The sequence below is a fragment of the Chroicocephalus ridibundus genome, chromosome 5 (assembly GCF_963924245.1).
Source record: "Chroicocephalus ridibundus chromosome 5, bChrRid1.1, whole genome shotgun sequence".
Classification (NCBI taxonomy): domain Eukaryota; kingdom Metazoa; phylum Chordata; class Aves; order Charadriiformes; family Laridae; genus Chroicocephalus; species Chroicocephalus ridibundus.
The window spans coordinates 77,281,947-77,300,547 of NC_086288.1; the positions used below are offsets into that span (position 1 = coordinate 77,281,947).

Below are 18,601 nucleotides of genomic sequence, written 5' to 3' on the forward strand. Positions count from 1 at the left end.
ATAACAATAACAAACCTAATCTGAAGCACACTGGAATGCATTCAGCCTTGTCCTCCTCATATTTTTCACGGCGATGAAAAATATGGATTGGTAGTAGCCAAATGATTCTATTTAGAGTTTAGCAACACTTCATGTTTTTTAAACGGTGTAATCAGTTTTCAAAAATAATGCTCTTTTAAATCACCATTTCAGCCACTCTTTCCCAGAGTGATGGTTGTAGCTATGACAGAATTCTAGACCCAGGCAGAATATTCAAGTTTTACTCTACAAAGCTGAGAAACTTCATGTTGGGAATCTGTACCTAGAATTGCTGCATTCCTTCTACCCACATTGTAAGAACGATAACTTTATATTCATTTTAAGAATTTGGCTTGGTGAAATCAGCTATTATTTGCCAAACACAATTAATTTAATTCTTTAAGAACTCAATTTCACTAGCTCTCTGGATGCACCCTGAATATCTGTTCTTGTGTTGTCCATCCCTTCGTTTCTCAAGCATGCAGGCAATCTTCTCAGTTTGAAGCCAGAAGGCTTACTAGGTTTCTCAAGTCTCCAACATTTCCTGTTATTTTAACTATTTAGAGATCAATTTTCATCTTTTGGCTCAGGCATATGTGACTTTTCTTCTGGGGATGCTGAGAGGTTACCTGCTCTCAAGAACTTCAGAACTTCATATTGGCTCTGCCTCATAATTGCATTAGGGATCTCCTGGTTCATGTCTTTTGCTGGAGATCTTGAATTATGACGTGGGTGAAGAAGTTCATCATGTATAATGATTCTGTCTTCCCTTTATGTATCTCTGAGGTGAAATTACTGTTTCTTATATGTGTATGTAAGTGCACATATCTTAAACCCCTGACACACTGTGCTGTACAACTGGCTGTTTCACATCTGCATATGATTACTTTTCATGAAATTATTTTAATAGTATTCCATTGCTCTTTTGAAGTTTCCATGGGCAATTTATTTATCTCTAAAGATCATATCTCCTTTTACAGTCATATATTCAATTATTGATTTTCCGATTAATTAATCTGTTCAGATTTACTCTATTTTTCTTTTTCCAATTGTAGATTTGAAACATTGCTGTGAATAAGATTTGGATTTTAAGCTGTTTGATTAAGTTTCTTCACTGTTTTAACTGCAGACTTTAACAGCATCTTCTGGCTATTTTTGTCTGCCCCAGAGGTGCAGTAATGCCAAAGAGTTCTTTTGAATCATTTGGAACAAGTGATGGATAGCTGTTCACGTGCTTAAGATTCTTTTCTGAAATGCCTATTATAGGGATAGTCCCATTGACCTCAGTAAGGTTATTTGTGTAAATTCTAGTTGATCTCAGCAAGAGTTATGGAACTGGACCCCCAGTGACCTCTGATAAGTAGCACAATCTGGGTTGTGTTCCAAGTCTTCCATAAGAGCTTTAGAAGATATTTTCAGATTTTGGATTAAAATGCCGAAGTGGCATTTTAATCTGATGGCTTGAAACATTTTTTGAATGATTCAAGACATCTGCCTATTCTGAGCGTAGGAAATAACTATAATATTTTTGGTAACAATGTGATATCTATGAGTAAATGTTGCTTTTTTGAATATTAATTACTGGATACGGTATCTTACTGTCCTCTGTTTATGTAGCTCTTCCCCTGCAGCTATTCCAGAGTTCCTCAGCCCTACCAAAAGTGAAGCCGTGGGTGCTGAAGTAGGCAGTATTTTACGTACTTCAGGAACTGATTGAAAGCCTGTGGCTAATAGGCAGTATAGAGGGATTTGTGCAGCTGTTTAACAAAGATTGGATGCCAACATGCTTTTCATGTGTCTTTAATGTAAAAAGAAGCTGCAGATGCAAAAAGCCAGTTTTGGGACTAGTTTAAACCCAGTGTCCTGTGTCCGATTTGAAATGACAGAACATAAAGCCCCGTACATCGTGTGGCAGATCTCAGAAGCACTCTCATGAGCACGTTCCCTTATACTTTTAAGGAATTATGCTGAAGCCAAACAACTAGCGTGTTTTGTTTCAGTACAAGTCATCTCTGTCCTTTTCTTGTGCTCCCAATCTTTGTTGTTCCTCAGATTTACACCAGTTACCCCAACAATCCTTGTGTCCTCCAATGTTGAAAAGGCTCCTACGCGTACACCTTACCCAGTAAGCTGACAGGGTGCTTCCAGGGTGCTTGGAAATTCTAAGATCATCCAAACATTTTTCTTAGAGAGGCAGTGGAGAAGATGTATTCAGTCACAAGAGGCAAAGAAGCCCACGACCCGTTGCCTGCAGATTGTACGAGAGTTCAATATTAGTGTTTCCATTTAGCTTGCAGCCCTGCCCATCGGGCAGGATATACATTATACTTTACAGTTGATTTCAAAATACACAATATACATTACAGTCAATTTCAAAATAATACTTGTCCTTTTCCCAAAGAGAGAGTAACATTTACGGAGATCAGACTTCCAGGTTCCTTTTTTCCTTTTGCAAACAAAATGAACATGACGTTCTCCAGCCTCATGTTTACGGCAAGTATAAAGGAGTGTGAACCTTCTCGATGCGCAACCGGGATCATTAATAGATGCAGCACATTATGAATATTCATCCCCAGCACACTATGGTTTCTGGCATTGCTTCCACTAGTATTTGGTGCATTCATTTCTTTCATGTTTTCCTACTTTAATATAGAGCGTGGTTGATTTATTTCCTAATCCATGTGAATGTGAACTTCCTCGGGCTGCTGAAAAACTTACGCTTTTGTAATTCTCCTACACACAGCAAGAGGCAAAGGGAAAAGTTTTTTATTCATTTGGTAATCTGTTTCTTTTCTTATTTTTTTTTTCCTCAAATCTCAGCTTGGAAACCAGAAAGTAACTGCCCCTGTGATGGAGGTAAATGCTTCACAGACACACAGACAAACAGCAACAGAAGCTTCTCCACTGCCTCTTCCTCCTCCTGTGGTACCAGTTAACAGAACCTCTTTCTCACCAGACAGTGCCACCCATCTAGTACCATATTCTTTGCCAACGCTTGATGATTTTTTGCCTTCACGCTTTTATAAAACCCCAGCCCTTTCACAGTTTTCTTACAAATGCCCATACCTAGCTTCCGAAAGCCTTATCCACAGGAACGAAACGGCCTCTGTAAGCACAGATTCTGCCATGAGCGAGTGCTCCTCCCGCACAGTGAGTGAGTCCTCCACGGCCATTCTAGATGAGCTGCAGACTTGTAGCTATGATACCACTGACTGCTCTGAAACACCTTCCCCAACCTTGAGCCAGATGTCTGCTGTGTCAGATGGCACCACCTTAACCAACACTGCTGCCACCTCTCATGTAATTATGCTTCCTTTTTTCCTCCTCCGTTTTGTTCAAACAGGTTGTCAAAGGGGAAAAGAATTCAGACTTGTCTGTTTTCCCCTTGCACAGACAAGTATTCCGTTAGTAGTTTTCTGTGTTCGCAGTCTGACAGTATGTTTTGAAACAGTTGTTTAACAAAAAGCCATTGGCGTAGCAGATTTGTAATAGGAAAATGGTTCTAAGATGTTGCACAGTTGTATGGTCAGCTAAGGTCTATCAAACACTTTGCTCAAAATAAATGAAAATAAATTCAAAAAATATCGGTTCTAAATGCATTAAAAGCGAGTGGTCCGTAGAGTTCGAAGAGATTTGTTTAAAATATTGTTAGCAACGGACAGGTTTGTGGAGTTTGCAGCCTCTGGGCTACCACCATTTTTCGTTTATACTGAGGTACAGATTTCAATAATATAACTTGTATATTCATAGTAAATGTTGGTAATATTTAACACAGTTTTTTTCCCCAGCCACCACCACTGACTGCACAAAACTGTTTTTCTCTCCTCTAACTAACCTTTTCCTCCCCTAAGCACGGTTTCTTCCAGGAGTGAACTTCATAAATAATCTCGTAGTACCCAAGTGTCCCGTTACTTTTCTCTTGGTTAAATCAAGGAAAAAACCATCATGCAATTAGACATCTTATACGTACATTCACTTTTCTGTACCTTAGTACACTCATATATGGGTAGAAAGAAGGTATGGAATTTGGGTCAAATCCAGATCACTCTGGTTTCTTTTGAGATTATCTGCATGATTAAAATGAGTCAGAACAAAGCCGTCATTTAAATTGAGCAATTTGTTGCTGAATTACAAAACGGGGAGATGTTCTGAGTCTAAAGTTTTACTGGGTCACAACAGTGTGGAGACTTTGTACAAATACTTCAGCATGCTGTCATTTTCAAGTTTAAGAACAAACAGTGTATATATTTTTAAAGTTTCATGTATATTTTATGAAAAGTATTTTGAGCCCGAACTTGCACATAGTCACCTGGAAAGTGAACAATCTGTTGTCAGCGCTCTGGATGGTGTTAAAAACATAATATTCGTAACAGGCATGTAAAAGCTGTCATTCCTAACTCTTGTAACACAGCTCTGAAACCTTTTTTTTTTTTTAAGTCAAGTCGAGTGAAACTGCATACAGCCCGGTAGTTGTAATCAAAGATCCCGTAATCAATGTAGACTGGTACGTGTAAATGAGGCTCAATCACTACGTGACCATTTACTAGCTGTGGGAAGCATGGAACACTTGTGTTTTCTTCTAAACTGCTTCTAAAATAATCAGCTAGCTATATTTGTTTTCTTTGAGCACCATTTTTGTAAGCTGAAAGTCCGTCCTTCTTTCCTTTTTTGGGATTTCCCTGTAGAGGGATACATTATGGTCAGGTCTGACCACCGCTTTCTCTCTCAGACATGGCAGGGATGAGCATAACAGTTGTTCTCCACGGATGGACAAAGAGAAAGGATGAGTCTCCCACCAAAGGACAAAAATCCCCAAACGATCTTAAGAACCCCACAGAAATTAAACTGCTGTCAAGACCTACCTCTGCAGCGTAGAAAAGTCTTCGTCTCCCACCCTCTGTAGAGAAGGACCAAACAGATGATGGATGGGGCTTTGAGCAACCTCGTCGAGTGGGAGGTGTCCCTGCCCAGGGCAGTGGGCTTGGAACTAGAGGATCTCTAAGGTCCCTTCCAACCCAAACCATTCTGTGATTCTATGACTATAATGTGTCTGTGAAATGAGAAAACGATGGGGAAGCTGGTGGCTCTACTCCTGTAATGATCTTCATTATCAAAGGAGATTCCTCTTGGTTTTGTAGACGAAAACTGCTGAGAGAACATTAAAATTAATATAGGATTGTGCTATCCAGCACTGTGCCCGCTTTCAAAGCTTTCATGACGTTAGGTCCACGTTGGGGATGTTTGTTTGTTCTTGAGGTCCCTAATGAAAGCTTAGGCAAAAAGGTTTTACAGCAGATCTTCTGAGAAGAAGAAACAGCATCAGGAAGAGCTGAATCAACAAAATTGTAAAATATTCCAGGCAAAAGGCAGAGCTAAACATAAAGCTGTGGTTAATTGGCTATACTTCTAGTCACAGATTACAGTTTCTTTGAAAACCTCCGAAGTATGAGAATTGTAATTCTTCTTTGGGCTTATGCTTAGAATTAGAGTTAAAATCAGAGAACAGCTGGTTTTGGAAACTAGCCTTTCTGATTCTGTTCCAATTATGAACATGTCCCTTATAAAGTCATTTTCATGGGTTCTTTTTGTTTATGTAGTTTAAAATTGCGGAATCTAATGGAAACTTGGAAATGGAAGTACACATTAGATTTTTGCCTTTTCCCGAGTTTCGGGCCTGTCTTGAGCTTCAAGAATTGATCCTGAGTGTTTTAGCCTAATTCAGCATCTTGAGGCCAGGGGTGTGCTGGGCAGCATTGTTGCACAAAACTGCTCAGACATCCATGATGGAACCTCTTTCCCTTTGCTGCCTGCCTCAGCAGAAAGTTAGGAAGCAGCTTCAGCCCCAAATAGATGCTTTGCTCTGATTCGGAAGCCCAGAGAGCTGCTCTTTCTGATGCCCAGGCAAATTAAAGGAAGTTTAAACCTGGTAGCTAGGAGGAATCTTTACAAGGGTTTGATTACCTAGCAGCAGAAGGAGGTGGCTCTGCTGGCAGAGGAGCACGGGTAAAGTATACTGGAGAAAAAAAATAAATGGAGGAGCCTGAGGAAATGAACAGCATGAAAGCGATGAGGATTATCTTCCCAGTAAGCTGGGAAATAGGTGCATTTGGTGAGATAGTTATTTTCTGTATCATCTTATTTTCCCACAGAGGAGATTACCTGGGAAAGTAAAAGGTCTCATTCACAAATAGGCATCTTAAAGATTTCTGTGTAAAATCTGGGAACAAACTCTGTCACCTGGAACTAAAGCATTGCATTGTCAGATAGAAATGTCAGTAGCTCCCAAATGATTCCAAGGGCAGGAAAGGCCCTTGGAACTTGAAACTTTGCAAATCTTTTATTGCTAACTCTCACCAGTGCAAGATGCGTCAGATAAACAAATGCAATAGGCACCTTCAGGGAAACGTTCCTCCAGAAGAAAGTCATTAGGAACTAGGAAATTATAGCTGAGTTGATATCCTCTCTAAAACCTTTAGAAGCAAATCCAAAAATGTCTTGTATGGACATGCCACGTACACACTTACGACTGACGTCCATCAGCTACTTGTGTGGATCCTGTTTTCGTAATACTGTGTACCTATGTAGTGTAAGAGCCTTACTGTCTAACCCAGCTACTTGGTAAAGCCCATGACAGGAATATCTTAGTTTTTTATTACAGAAATTCACGGGATTAGCTTCCCAGTCTACAAAGAACTCACACTAGTTCTGCTCTTCTCTTCAGAGAAACAAAAGCCGTAGTAAATGAGTAAGAAGGTGTAAAGTTCTGGGCATAGTTACACCCTGCCTTCCCTAGAAACAAGCTCTCCCCAAAAGATAATATGCAGGAAAAGAGCGTGGGTGAACCCCTGAAGCAGCGTAGAGCTGGCTGGGCCTCATCTAGGATCCTCATCTGAAAACATGGCTTCATACCTCTCAAAATGCTATGGTTGAGCTCACGGAGCTTTTGTATCCTTCCAGCTCCACGTTCTTTTGGAGGGGAGGATGATGTGAGAAAAGCCAACTGAGTTGACATTTCGGTTCTGGACTTTATTAAGAGAGGAAACATTTAAACACAAAAGCTTTAACGGAGGCATCACTGCAACACAGACTTTTCAGCTCAGTTCTGAAAAAAGACACCCTTGAAATGAGAAGCCCCTGAATGCACCGAGGAGTTCACAGGATGTCTGTTTTGCTCTCTTAGCTATTGGAGGCTAAGACGTTAAATATTTCAGATCAAATCAGTAATCTCCAAAATACAAATGTATACAAGAGGTCATGAACCATTTCATTTTTAAATGTAAAAATAATATGCCCTTTAATATGTTTTTTTACTTCTGCCTTGCTGCTTCAGGTAGTCTCATATTTTACATTCACAGCATGCTTAAGTTCTTCTCTTTTGTTACATAAAATTGAGCAAAGTTTGTTGCACTTCTGATTTTGTTCGGATTTAAAGAAGAGTTCTGCATTAAAAGAGATGCTACCGAGAACGGGGGAGGTACAAGATATATAAGGAACACATTCTGCTCCCCTCGTGATGAATTTTGTATTTCAGTGAACGCAGATGCCATTATGGCCGGGTACCTGACAACTGGTAATTGTTGTGTGGATGGCAGTCTTGCATCACTCTGTTTGGGATGGCGGTCGGAGGGCTTTGTGTGTAGTCTAATGGGATATTGTTTTGTTTCTCTCAGGCTCAGATCACAGTGAATGGGAACTCTGGCACGGCTGCCAGCCCAGTGAGTCACTTCCAAAGGCCTTTTTCCCCTTCTTCAGCTTACCCTCCGCCAGCTTCGCTCAATTCCAACATTGTTATCATGCAGCATGGCAGGATGATGGGTAAGCCTCACGCAGAATGTTTGCTTTATACATTACGCAACATATTCCAATTCATGTGGCAAAGACTGCAAACAATGGCAGAGTGCTTCACAGCCATAATGAAGGTATTGTCTATTCATCTACCTTGGGAAGGAAATGCAAAAAAAAAAATAGCATTTATTGTTAGGTGCAGTAGTGATCCTGAGCCGGAGCTGCTATGAAGTTTTATTCCTTATATGTGTCAGGGTGACCTCTTGCCACCTTTCTGCTGGCTTTATCGAGGAAGGGGCATATATCAAAACAGCTCAAGCTGTGCAGCCGCTTCAGATTTTGCCTTCTTTAAGAAGCCAAGGGCCAACTTTGTCCATTGGGTCTCCCCACAACTTCCTTAATCTTCAGTAGAAATACTGCCGGCAAAGGGAGGGGCTCCAGGCTTTTAAACACCTAGAGACGTGTCAGTCTATAATTTGTTTTATGTATTTTTAAAAAAAAAAAAATCCATGATCAGCCTTAGAAAGGCCAGTATAATCCAGTTTTGCCAGAACAATTGTTTGCTTGCTGCCTTTTCTACCAGTGTTTTGCATACTCAGATAAGACTATACCTGTGAAATAATTTTAATGTGATCCTGGAATTTACAGTTTTTGTTGTGCACGGAGGGAAATTAGGTGACAGTTCTCACTCTGAGACTTACAGCTCAGGCAAATGCTGCTCTCCCTATCATAGTGATAAGCACAAAAACCGTATACGTGGGGTCTTCCACATCCCAGAATTCTAGATTCTTTGCTTGCTTCCAGTTTGCTGATCTAAAGGCGTATCAATTCTGTGATGGATGTACCTGAAGTAAGTAGTGTGTTTTCCCAAGGCTTCTATTCCTGTATGACACTGAAGTTCTGTGTTCCGCAGCCTGGTTTAATTCTCCTTGCTTATGTAAAAATCCCACTGATGGCTTCAGTTTGAGGCCTATGAAAGATCAAATCCAAAATGTTTTCTAAATTTAACATCAAGCATTTTGGGAAGAAGGCCCAAATATTCAGGCATTTGCCACGCAGAGTTGCCCCTCGCCATATATGTGTAGCACTGGATTATTCACAGGATTTCAAACTTGAGTAAACAGCTGAAACAGCCACACCAAATCCGTCTCTCTGCAGTAGGAATGAACAGAAATACTCAAATTAAAATTAGAGCTTTCACTCACCAGAGCTCCTTTTGCTGATCTGTGTTACAATTCAAATATTTTGCTTCAGTAGAATCAACAGATGTTGATGTCACACGAACAGCAATTGTAATCTTCACCAATAGTGTTAGAATATTTATTTTTACTCCCTACGTTCATTTATCCTGCGGTGGAAATGTCTTACAAGCACAGTACCTGCTCTTGCAAAAAAAAAAAATAAAGATAGCTGCTTTGTCCTAGCAGCGCACTAATTTACTGAAACGGGCTGCCTGAAGGAGTAGGGCTCTTTTCCATCATCTGCAGCAGTACAAACATGACACATCTCAGCAGTGAGGGGTTTTTCCTTCAATAAACGACTCTGCATTTTAGAGGGAAATGGTAACAGTGACTTTTTAATTTCATTAACTATAAAGGAAGATGTGGGGAAGATGGGTAAAATATTGCAAGTGGCCACAAACCAGCAGCAGCCTGCACAGTTCACCTAAATATTGGGGGTGGATCATCAGGTTGCTCTAAAGATGCCAACTTACTGAGGTCCGTTTTTGTGGATTATAGGTAGAGGCACTTAAACATATAATTCTAAAGGACAAAAATTGTATGTCAGAATTCATTTTTTAAAAATCTTCACGCATCAGCACAATGTTTCTAAACACATATCGCATAAGTCTTTGTGGAGGGCTGTTTGGAGTCTGTTGCTGTACTTACAGAACAGCAATTTTCTATACGTTGCTAGATTTGGGGTGGGAGGGAGAAGTTTTGAAGTTGTATCACTAGTTTCAAGGAATGGATAGGAAAGGTGCAAGAGTTTGGTTTATAGGCAAAAGGCTGCTGCCACTATTTCACAATGGATTTTGCTGGCTTTGGGGGTTTTTTGTTTTCTTTTCTTTTTTTGTGAGCAAGATGCTGGGAAAAAGTACCTCTAATCTAAGAAGACCTGAGTGGAATGGCCTGTCTGGTCCTTCCAATAAGTTTATAATTCTGTTAATGTAACATTAAGCAGGGCAAAGCCCCAGCTAAGATGAAATTTTTTTTTAAGTGTTGTATATGCATGTGGTTAAGATTGTTGTCAGTCTTTGCACAGCATAATGAAGTGGGGAAGCGTGTTATAACTGCCAAGTGTGATTATTGTATCGTTACACAATATTCTGTCATGTTATCTTTACAGAGTCCACAGAGACATACTCACAGCATGTTCAGACTGTTGGCAGCAGCACCACCACCAGTACAATACCGATCTGTAGATCCTCAGAAGAAGAAAAAAAAATTACAGTCATTAAAGCTCCACATTATGCAGGGATTGGCCCGGTGGATGAATCTGGAATCCCTACAGCAATTAGAACGGTAGGAAATTCTGGGGAATCTGTGTATGAACTCATACAATGAACTGATTGTTGGTAATGGGTTTTTCACATTCTTCTGGTCTTATATAATGCGGAATACAGTGTGCGTAATCAACGAGCTCGTGAATATAATATTGTGTGTTGACGGAAAAGGAGAATGCTGATGGGAGCATAATTGGGCAACCTCATGTTTCTAGTTTTAATTAGAAGTAGCCAAAACTTTGTCTGTCTTTTGATTCTCTTGTAGCTCTTGCCTTTTGGAGATATGCAGTAATTGCATTTCTTTTGTGATTTCTAAAATAAAGTTTATACATACTATATATATGTATGCATGCAACTATACGTGTATACATATGTGTATGTATATATAAAAAAATCTCACGCTTCTGCATTTTTAGGTGCAATGGTTATGTCGTCAGGGTAGTGCAGGAATGAATAGTTTTGTTCTGATAGTAATGTAAGTGACCAGTGTTTTCGTGGAAGCGCGATATATAATCATTGTGCCCTTGAGTGACACGTAAAGGAGCAGCGTGGCAGCCCTTTCATTGCGGCTGGCCCGGTTTTGATCATCTGCCACTAGTCCCTGCTTGAGCGGTCGCAGGATGTCGAACTGAGGAGTTTTGTTTTCACTATGCTGAAGCATTCTTTCCACTCTGCTGTCAGGGCAGCCTCTTCTGGCTGCTCCAGAGAGCACAGTGGCAGCTGTACTGGGTCCGTAAAGGGATTTCTCACTGGCCTTCCCAGCCGGAGAAGAAGTACTGTGCTAGACGGAGAAAGAGTAAGAAGAGTGGGAGCCAGGATGAAAGCGGCAGAGCCCTTGCAGGTGAAGTCTTTGGGAGGTACAAGGATGTAGCAGCTATTGGATGTGTCCTCTCTGCCACTGCAGACACACGGGGCTGGGTTGTATTGCCAAGAACTGCTTCCGTGGATTGAAAAACTTAGGGGGAAAATCGGGAATTGATGGAGAAAAGCAATAGGAAAAATTCAGAATGAGTGGCAAGATTGGGGGACAATTTTGATAAGAAGGGGGGGAAACTCTGTCATTTCTTGCTTTATTTTTGACCTAAAAAGTAGTACGATCAGAATCTTTAAAAATGAATAAATTTCTTTGCAACAATGCTTGTAGCTTCCTACCCCCTTTTTAAGTAAATATGCCCCTATGCTTTCTATAGGATAAAGTAATTATTTTGGTTCTTTTTTTTTAATAGCAGGTTGATCTAATACGGTGCATATCATTTATAAAAGATTATTCAAGAAATCCCCCTCAAGGGTGCTTAACAGAGTCGGCAATCTGCCAGCCTATATTTAACTTTCGGATTGTATGGTCTGAGTCTCTCTGATTTTCACCTAAAAACATAACGTAACTTGAATTAGGACATTTTTCAGCTGGATTTGCTCGGGTTTTTGTTATGTTTTAATTTTAAAATATCTCCTAGCTTGTAAACTTAATATTTTTCTCAGTGAGATATGAGTTAAAAGATTATGCTACGCGTGTGTATGGGTGAGTGTGTGTCTCGTGTGCCACTCCGTGTCCTTATTCTGCTTCCTTAGGACTTAGCTGGAAATGAGATTGTTTTCAAGATACTGATCTGAGATTACGTTTTAAATGTGCACGAGTATATCTGAGCCCTGTGTGCTCCCAGTCGCATAAGAGCAAAGGTGATAACAGTTGTCAGCGAAAGACTCAAACATGCTGCACCTTGGCACCTCTCAGCGGTGCAGTACGATGCAGAAACGTGCAAAAGTGCTATAACTGCATTTCCCACAAAGAATAGAAGGCAGGATCTTTCACTGGCTCTTTCTCCAAGGTCAGCAAGTAATCCAAATAGGCATCTCATCCCAGAAAGTTCTGCCTCACTCCATCCAGAGAGAGAAAGGAGTTTTTAAATGAGTGGAGTTTCTTGCTGGCTGCAAAGTTTAAAAGTTTCTTATTCTTCCATCTTTATGAAAATGGCAGCAGTCTATCAAAAAAGCAGTAAATGCAGATTCACGGGTGATAGGCAACATACACACTGTGTTCCGAAACACTTTGCTACTCAAAGATAAGCTTGTAAATAAGAATTTGGGATTATCTGTATTCCAGAGTTGGAGTGCTTTTCGGGAGTAGAGAGATTTTTCAAGCTGTGGTTATCTCCTCCAAGCCTGGTTTGTGACGGCAGTTTAGCCAAGGATAGCAGAGCCATCTTCTCTTCTCTTCCTGCTCCTGCAAACTCTCTCTGTCCAAAGCTGCCGAGAGGGGAAGGATTCCTATAAAGCTTTCCCTTCTCTGAGAACCTCCATCCCACGTTAGCATGTTCCCTCCATACCACTTGAGCTCCTGCCAGCGCTGGGAAGTGCAAATCTGAAGCCTGAAAATTCAGATCATTGTTAAGTTCTGCCACCATGCCAAGCCCTGCCCCAAAGATGGGGAAATTCCAAGGCATTGAAAATGAAGTCTTTGGAAAAGAGAAGGTAAAATGCTGTTCACTCAGAAAAGCGTTCAGTCAAACGGCACCACCAGTTTACCACCAACTGGGTCCTAGGAAAGGAAAAAACCCAGATTCGTGGAAAACAGTGTGACTACACTGCTTTAGACTATCCAAAGTGATTGCTTCATGTCTAATGAGCAAAATTAATCTGTAGACTGAAAAGGCCTCTATTTACTAAGAATGAAAAAAAAAAAAATCAAGTCACACCAGATTTCTTTTCTGTATTTAGTGATGTAATATTTCATCTAGAAAAAAAACCCAACACAGACGGTCCACTGAAAGTCATAAATGCCTCCTTTAATTGCATACTTTCTGGTGCATTATTAGAATACTGCAATGATTATGGACTTTCCTGAGTACCAAGTGCAGATACTTGTTGTGTCCTCTTCACACTGTTTGGCTGATTGTTTGCTCACATGCGATGATACCATGTTCCAGCATTGAATTGCAACAACTATAATGTAGGCAGAGCAGGATGGCATCTGAATGGCTCGGTGCATTGTCAATGCTGCTAATTCCTCAAACAAATGTTGGTATGTGGGATTAGCGAATATAAATTAGAAAATGTATTTTTAGAATTAATTTATTCTATTCGTTAACTAATCCTAGGTGGCTTATAATGCAAAGCCAAATTATTGGCTGAGGCTTTAAACACTAAGGTGGGGATTGAGGGGGAGATGATGGGAGAAAAACACTCAAATGTCCATAAAGATGTTGGGAGACCTTCTTTGGTCACCTGGGAGCTTCTCCACACCTCATCTCTATGTGGAAGCCTCCGGTTGGTTTGTGGAGGACCTGACTGATAAGGAGGATCCAGCAAAGAGATATCTGTGCACCTTTGTCCTTTGACAAACAGTAGGGTCATGGCAGTAATATTTATGCACTGGTTGCATATCACTGATTCAAGCTCTATCGGAAGACTCTTCTTGGCCCACCACAACCAGAGGCAGTTGTGGTATCATGGGACTATTGCAGGTTTGTAGAACAGTGGGAAATGAGGAGCAACCGTGGAGGTTATGCCCGTCAGCATGAATTCCTTCAGACCTTCTGGACTTCCTTGTGAACTTTTGAACATACATGATCTTGGAGCACCAAACAGCATGCTTGTGTCCAACCTGACTAAATTATTCTTACCAAAGTTCCACTAGTATAGATGTTTAATACCTTTAGGGAAACAATGTTAAAATGGTCCAAATCTGTTTCTGAATATCTTCTTATTGGCAGAAGTCTGGAATGTCGGTAGCTGGGGGAAGGGACCTGATCTTGGTACAAAACTGTATCTCCTTCATCTCTTGCGAGTAGGTCTGGATAAAAAGTATAACCTGCCGCTTAAACTTCTTTCTTCCCCAGCAGATACCCAAGTTCTTCAGTTGACTGTCAGCTCTTCCTTTAAACTATTGGGTTTTTTTTAAAATAAAGCCATTTAGTAGCAATTTTATGAGAACTCATATTGATTCCTCAAAATACAAGAGCATTTTCTGCTTAGTCTCTTATAGTCAGTGCTCACCATCATTAACAAAACAGATTATTTAAGTACAGTAATTGTGACAAGTATTTAGGGCAAAAGTGTAATTTGCTGAAGATGGAGCGGAGCCAGGTGATCACACTCAGATCTGCTGGTTATTCTGTAGAGAAGAGCCTGTGGATTTTCACTTTTCATGGTAAAGAGGAGCGGGCAGAGCGATTGCGGATTTAGTGCTAGCCTAATGCAAGATAACGCACCTCAAGAAGGGTCTTCTGAATTATCCCCGAGCACCGTGAGCTTTGAAGATAATTTTGTTCATCTGCATTAAAACTTTTGCTTTTCTGATTACTGTGGAACAAGTACAATTTTTTAGGACCTAAGAATAATAACACTGAAAACATGTTTGCCTTTGTGTTGTCTTCTTTTTTTTTTTGAAATATTATCATAATATCTCAGAGAACATTGCAGCAAAAGCGGGAATGCAGAAAGGTAAGAGAGAAAAATAATTAGAAGCATGAGCAAATGTTAATATGAGGAGAGTTTGGGAACTTTGGGATTGCTTAGTTTGCAAAAGTAAGGATAAGTGTAATTTAATGAATGGTTATTGAAAGGTATATTGTATGCATGTTTCTCAAAATAGAAAAATAAGTTAAAATTAAGTTGCTGGAAAGGGAATTTAAAACTGATAAGATGAAATATTGTTTGTTTACAATCCAAACATTAATTATAGTGTTGTCTTATATATAGTCTTAAATATAGTGTTGTCTTAGTTCTTTTCTCAGTAGTATTCCCAAGTTTTTCTGCATTATTTGACGATTACATTTTGAAGGTAATTTATGTTGGAAATTGCCAGGAGTTCAAAAGAAGCTCTTCTTACATGCTTGTAATTGCTGAGGTGTTTGTGTTCTCCCATAAAGTATGTAGCATTCATCACTGTCAAATATAGGGCACTAAGAAGATAAACTCTTGATCTGGCACTAGTTCCTCTGTTCCGAACCATTGTACCCTCCAAGATCAGAGTCCAAAACTGACTCAGTCTTCAGCGTCTTCCAGAATTTGTTACAGGAGTTCCTAGATGAAAAGCTTAAATACACCATTTGGAATAGATGGTATGAAAATGATTATATTAAATAGGGGACAAAACATAACAGACTTTGTGTCCAGAATAACATTAAATGTCTGATCAGGTCTGTACACACGGATATTTTTATTTTTGTGTTAATTGTTAAAACTGTGTTTTATTTAGACAGTTGACAGGCCGAAGGATTGGTACAAGACAATGTTCAAGCAAATCCATATGGTTCACAAGCCCGGTAGGTATGCCTTTCTCTTGGCTGGTGCATACCAGTGGCTTTAATACCACTTGGTGTTCAGTGGTATTAAAAATGCACTTTTCTGCATTTTGATTGTCTGATGTGAAAATACATATGTTCACCAAGTGTCAGGTAATGAGTCAAATCAAATGAGTAAATTGAATGATAGAATTTACTGCAGAGACATATGTTTTCCTCTGGTAAAGGCTGCAAAATTCTACTGGCTTTATTTTATCACTAAAACTAAATAAAAAAAATAAAGTGATGAGAACAGGTATGCAACCGCTGAGATTCCATGTCACTGGGCAGCTCAGTGAAGTGATGCTCATCTCCAGTTTGAGGGATGAGAAATTGGCCCCTGTAAATCTCCTACCATACCAGCTTTCTTTTGGAGAGCTCGTGTGTAGGAACAGCGTGGGCTAGTAAACTGGCTGGTTTGAGGATACATTTTCCGTCTGAATTGCATTTTTTTTTCACAGAACGTCTTATTTGGTTTTGCCGAAATGGAGCTTTGGTGACAATACTAGCTTTAGAGTAAACGTCCTTTATCATGATTGTCACCAAGGATGACAAGAAACTGTATAAACGGCAATTATGCTCATTACACCTCCGAAAGGGAGGAGGCTTTATTCACCTGAAGTAGAGCTTGCGTTCAGTATGGTCATACAGAATTAGTGGGAGAATAAAAAATATAAGCAAGAAAATTTTGGCTAACAAGATCTACTTTGAAAACTGGTCACGTAGTAGATATTTGAGGTTGCTTTTTGTGATAGGAACAACAACTTAATAGTCTCTAGTCGAGCAGAGCTGACATAACGAAGAAATTGAGCTTGGGGAAAGGAGGAAAAACAGACAAAAAGGTATAATTTCCAATTTGGTACAATTTCCAAGTACACAACATGGGTGACACGACAAAAAGATACCATTGTACCAATAAGGTGGTAAAAATAGCCTGCGGTGAGTATAATGGGAAAAGAGAGTCTTCAGAAAACACCTGTGAGATGAGGAAAAGAAAGACAGCGCTTGATTGCCTACCAGTCTTCTGTTTGTATTTGCAAAACCAAAGCTGCGTTGCTGTGATAAACTGGCCCGAATTGCACTGCTGTAACCTGTGTATTTCTTTTTGTAGATGACGACACAGACATGTATAATACTGCATATGCATACGGTACTGGTAGGAATTATTCCCTCACTTCAAAATGAGTCTTTTGTTAATGTCAGCAAGTAACAGGGGTAGTTTGCTTGCTTTGATAATGCTTATATAAACACTTTTTATTGTCTTGTTTGATCTCAGTTGGTGTTTTTTCATGCCTTTTTTCCCAAATGAAACAAAGTTTAATTTTGGTTTCATTTTTGCCACAGAAATGAATTGCAGCTGTGGGTCTAATCCTGCAGATGGGGTGTATTGTAGTACTGTAGTTTCTGATGACGTTGCGTTTATTTTCACTCGTGATTGTCTGCAACACAGCCTTTCCTTATCAAAATGAAAAGGGGACTACTGTGTGAAAGTACAAATGCTAATTACATCGATGGGAAGGCAAAAAGGTGGTACTGAAAACACCTTTTGTAAATACGCAGTAAGAGTGCCTAATAAAGATGACTCTCTCTTATGATCTTGCTCATCTTTGCTGTCGGCACTGGTGTGGATGTTATGTAGTTGGCAAGGAAGACATATTCATCTCATAGACAGATAATTGTTGTGCCTTTCAGAAGATTAAAACCATGTGGTAAAATTATTTAAAAGAAAAAAAGTGAAAGTGTGAAAGACTAGATGGGAAAAAAAAAATATATATAGTGCCTATGCAAAAATGCCATTCAAAATTCTTCCATTTCTGTGTTTGTTGCATCGGACGCACTCTCACACTGCCTTTTTGTGTGCTGTTGAGAGCATTTGTTGTGGGTCAGTTGTTCGAGACCTGTTTGGACTCTTGTGATCCTCTTCAAGATACCCTATTGCCTAGTTGTCCTAGACTAACAGTAATTATTAAAACAATGAAAAAAAAAAAGTGCATTTCCTGCTGCTTCTCTTCCTTCTGACCGTAAAACCACTGAGAGGCAGGACGAGCCAGGGGATTAACAACAGAGTGTCATTAACAGCTCCGATGGGTACAGACAGCCATTAACTTCTCCCCACCTCAAATTAATCGTTAATTTGTTTTAACTATACCGCACTTTATCTGTGTGTTTGTGGTTTTATATAGAAATACATAAAAAATGTTCTAATGAGCTACATAGTGTACAGCAGTGTGCATTTAAAAATGCATTTGCACATTTTTGTAACCTTGCAGCTTTAGTGACTAACTGGGGGTGCTTGTAGCATTCCGTCTTGGGTTTTATTAAAACTCACCCTCACTCTGTGACTATTTCTGCTTTTGTTTTCTGTTAGGTAGCTACAGTCCGTCCTTCTCTGCTCAGGCACACCCGGCTGCAAAGACGCAGACGTACAGACCGTTGTCTAAAAGCGCTTCTGACAGTAGCTCCGATGCCTTTAAGGTCTCATCCCCTTTACCACCTCCACATGTGCCACCTCCAGTCCCACCGCATCGTCTGAGGGAAAGGTCGACACCAGAAAAGTAAGTTAGCGTGGTTTCAAAAAGTGTTCTTGGCATGTGCGGTAATCCAATTACAGGATATGAAGGATAAAATAGTAGCTATAGAATAATAGGACTTCGAGGGCTTTATTCAAGGGACAGTCAGATGATGGGGGCAATCTTCGTCAGCAGTGTGGGCATCACGCATGCTCCTGCCATTTCTTCAATGTGCTAAAGAAAGGATCTAAATGATGTTGTACATTGAAATTCAAGGAAGAGCAAAACTGTAAGAGAGAGTCAACTCACGTTTCCCCAGAGCTCAGAAGTGCTTTATATCCCCATTTTTTTAATCGCCACCTCTGTTTTCGTAGACCGAGAAGTTGTTTACAGATTAAAGGGGCCTTTCAGTTTTCTCATGGTTTTCCAGCTTCAAACTTGCTGCCCAAAACCAGGTCCTAGTGGTTAGGGTCCAGTCTGGAAAATATTAATACTTAATA

At 40.0% G+C, this 18,601-nt stretch overlaps 1 protein-coding gene across 11 annotated transcripts in view; it reads left to right on the plus strand.

The window, feature by feature from the left end:
* Window positions 1-18,601, plus strand: part of SORBS2 (sorbin and SH3 domain containing 2) — a 187,963-nt gene that overhangs the window by 119,675 nt on the left and 49,687 nt on the right. For 6 of the 11 annotated variants that reach the window (XM_063335331.1, XM_063335330.1, XM_063335333.1 and 3 more), the window contains 6 exons: window positions 2,839-3,318; window positions 7,689-7,833; window positions 10,153-10,328; window positions 15,507-15,573; window positions 16,703-16,747; window positions 17,960-18,146. In XM_063335331.1, coding sequence (XP_063191401.1) covers window positions 2,839-3,318; window positions 7,689-7,833; window positions 10,153-10,328; window positions 15,507-15,573; window positions 16,703-16,747; window positions 17,960-18,146 — 1,100 coding nt within the window. The remainder of the gene's footprint in view (window positions 1-2,838; window positions 3,319-7,688; window positions 7,834-10,152; window positions 10,329-15,506; window positions 15,574-16,702; window positions 16,748-17,959; window positions 18,147-18,601) is intronic. The other 5 variants (XM_063335332.1, XM_063335339.1, XM_063335338.1 and 2 more) reach the window with 5 other exon arrangements.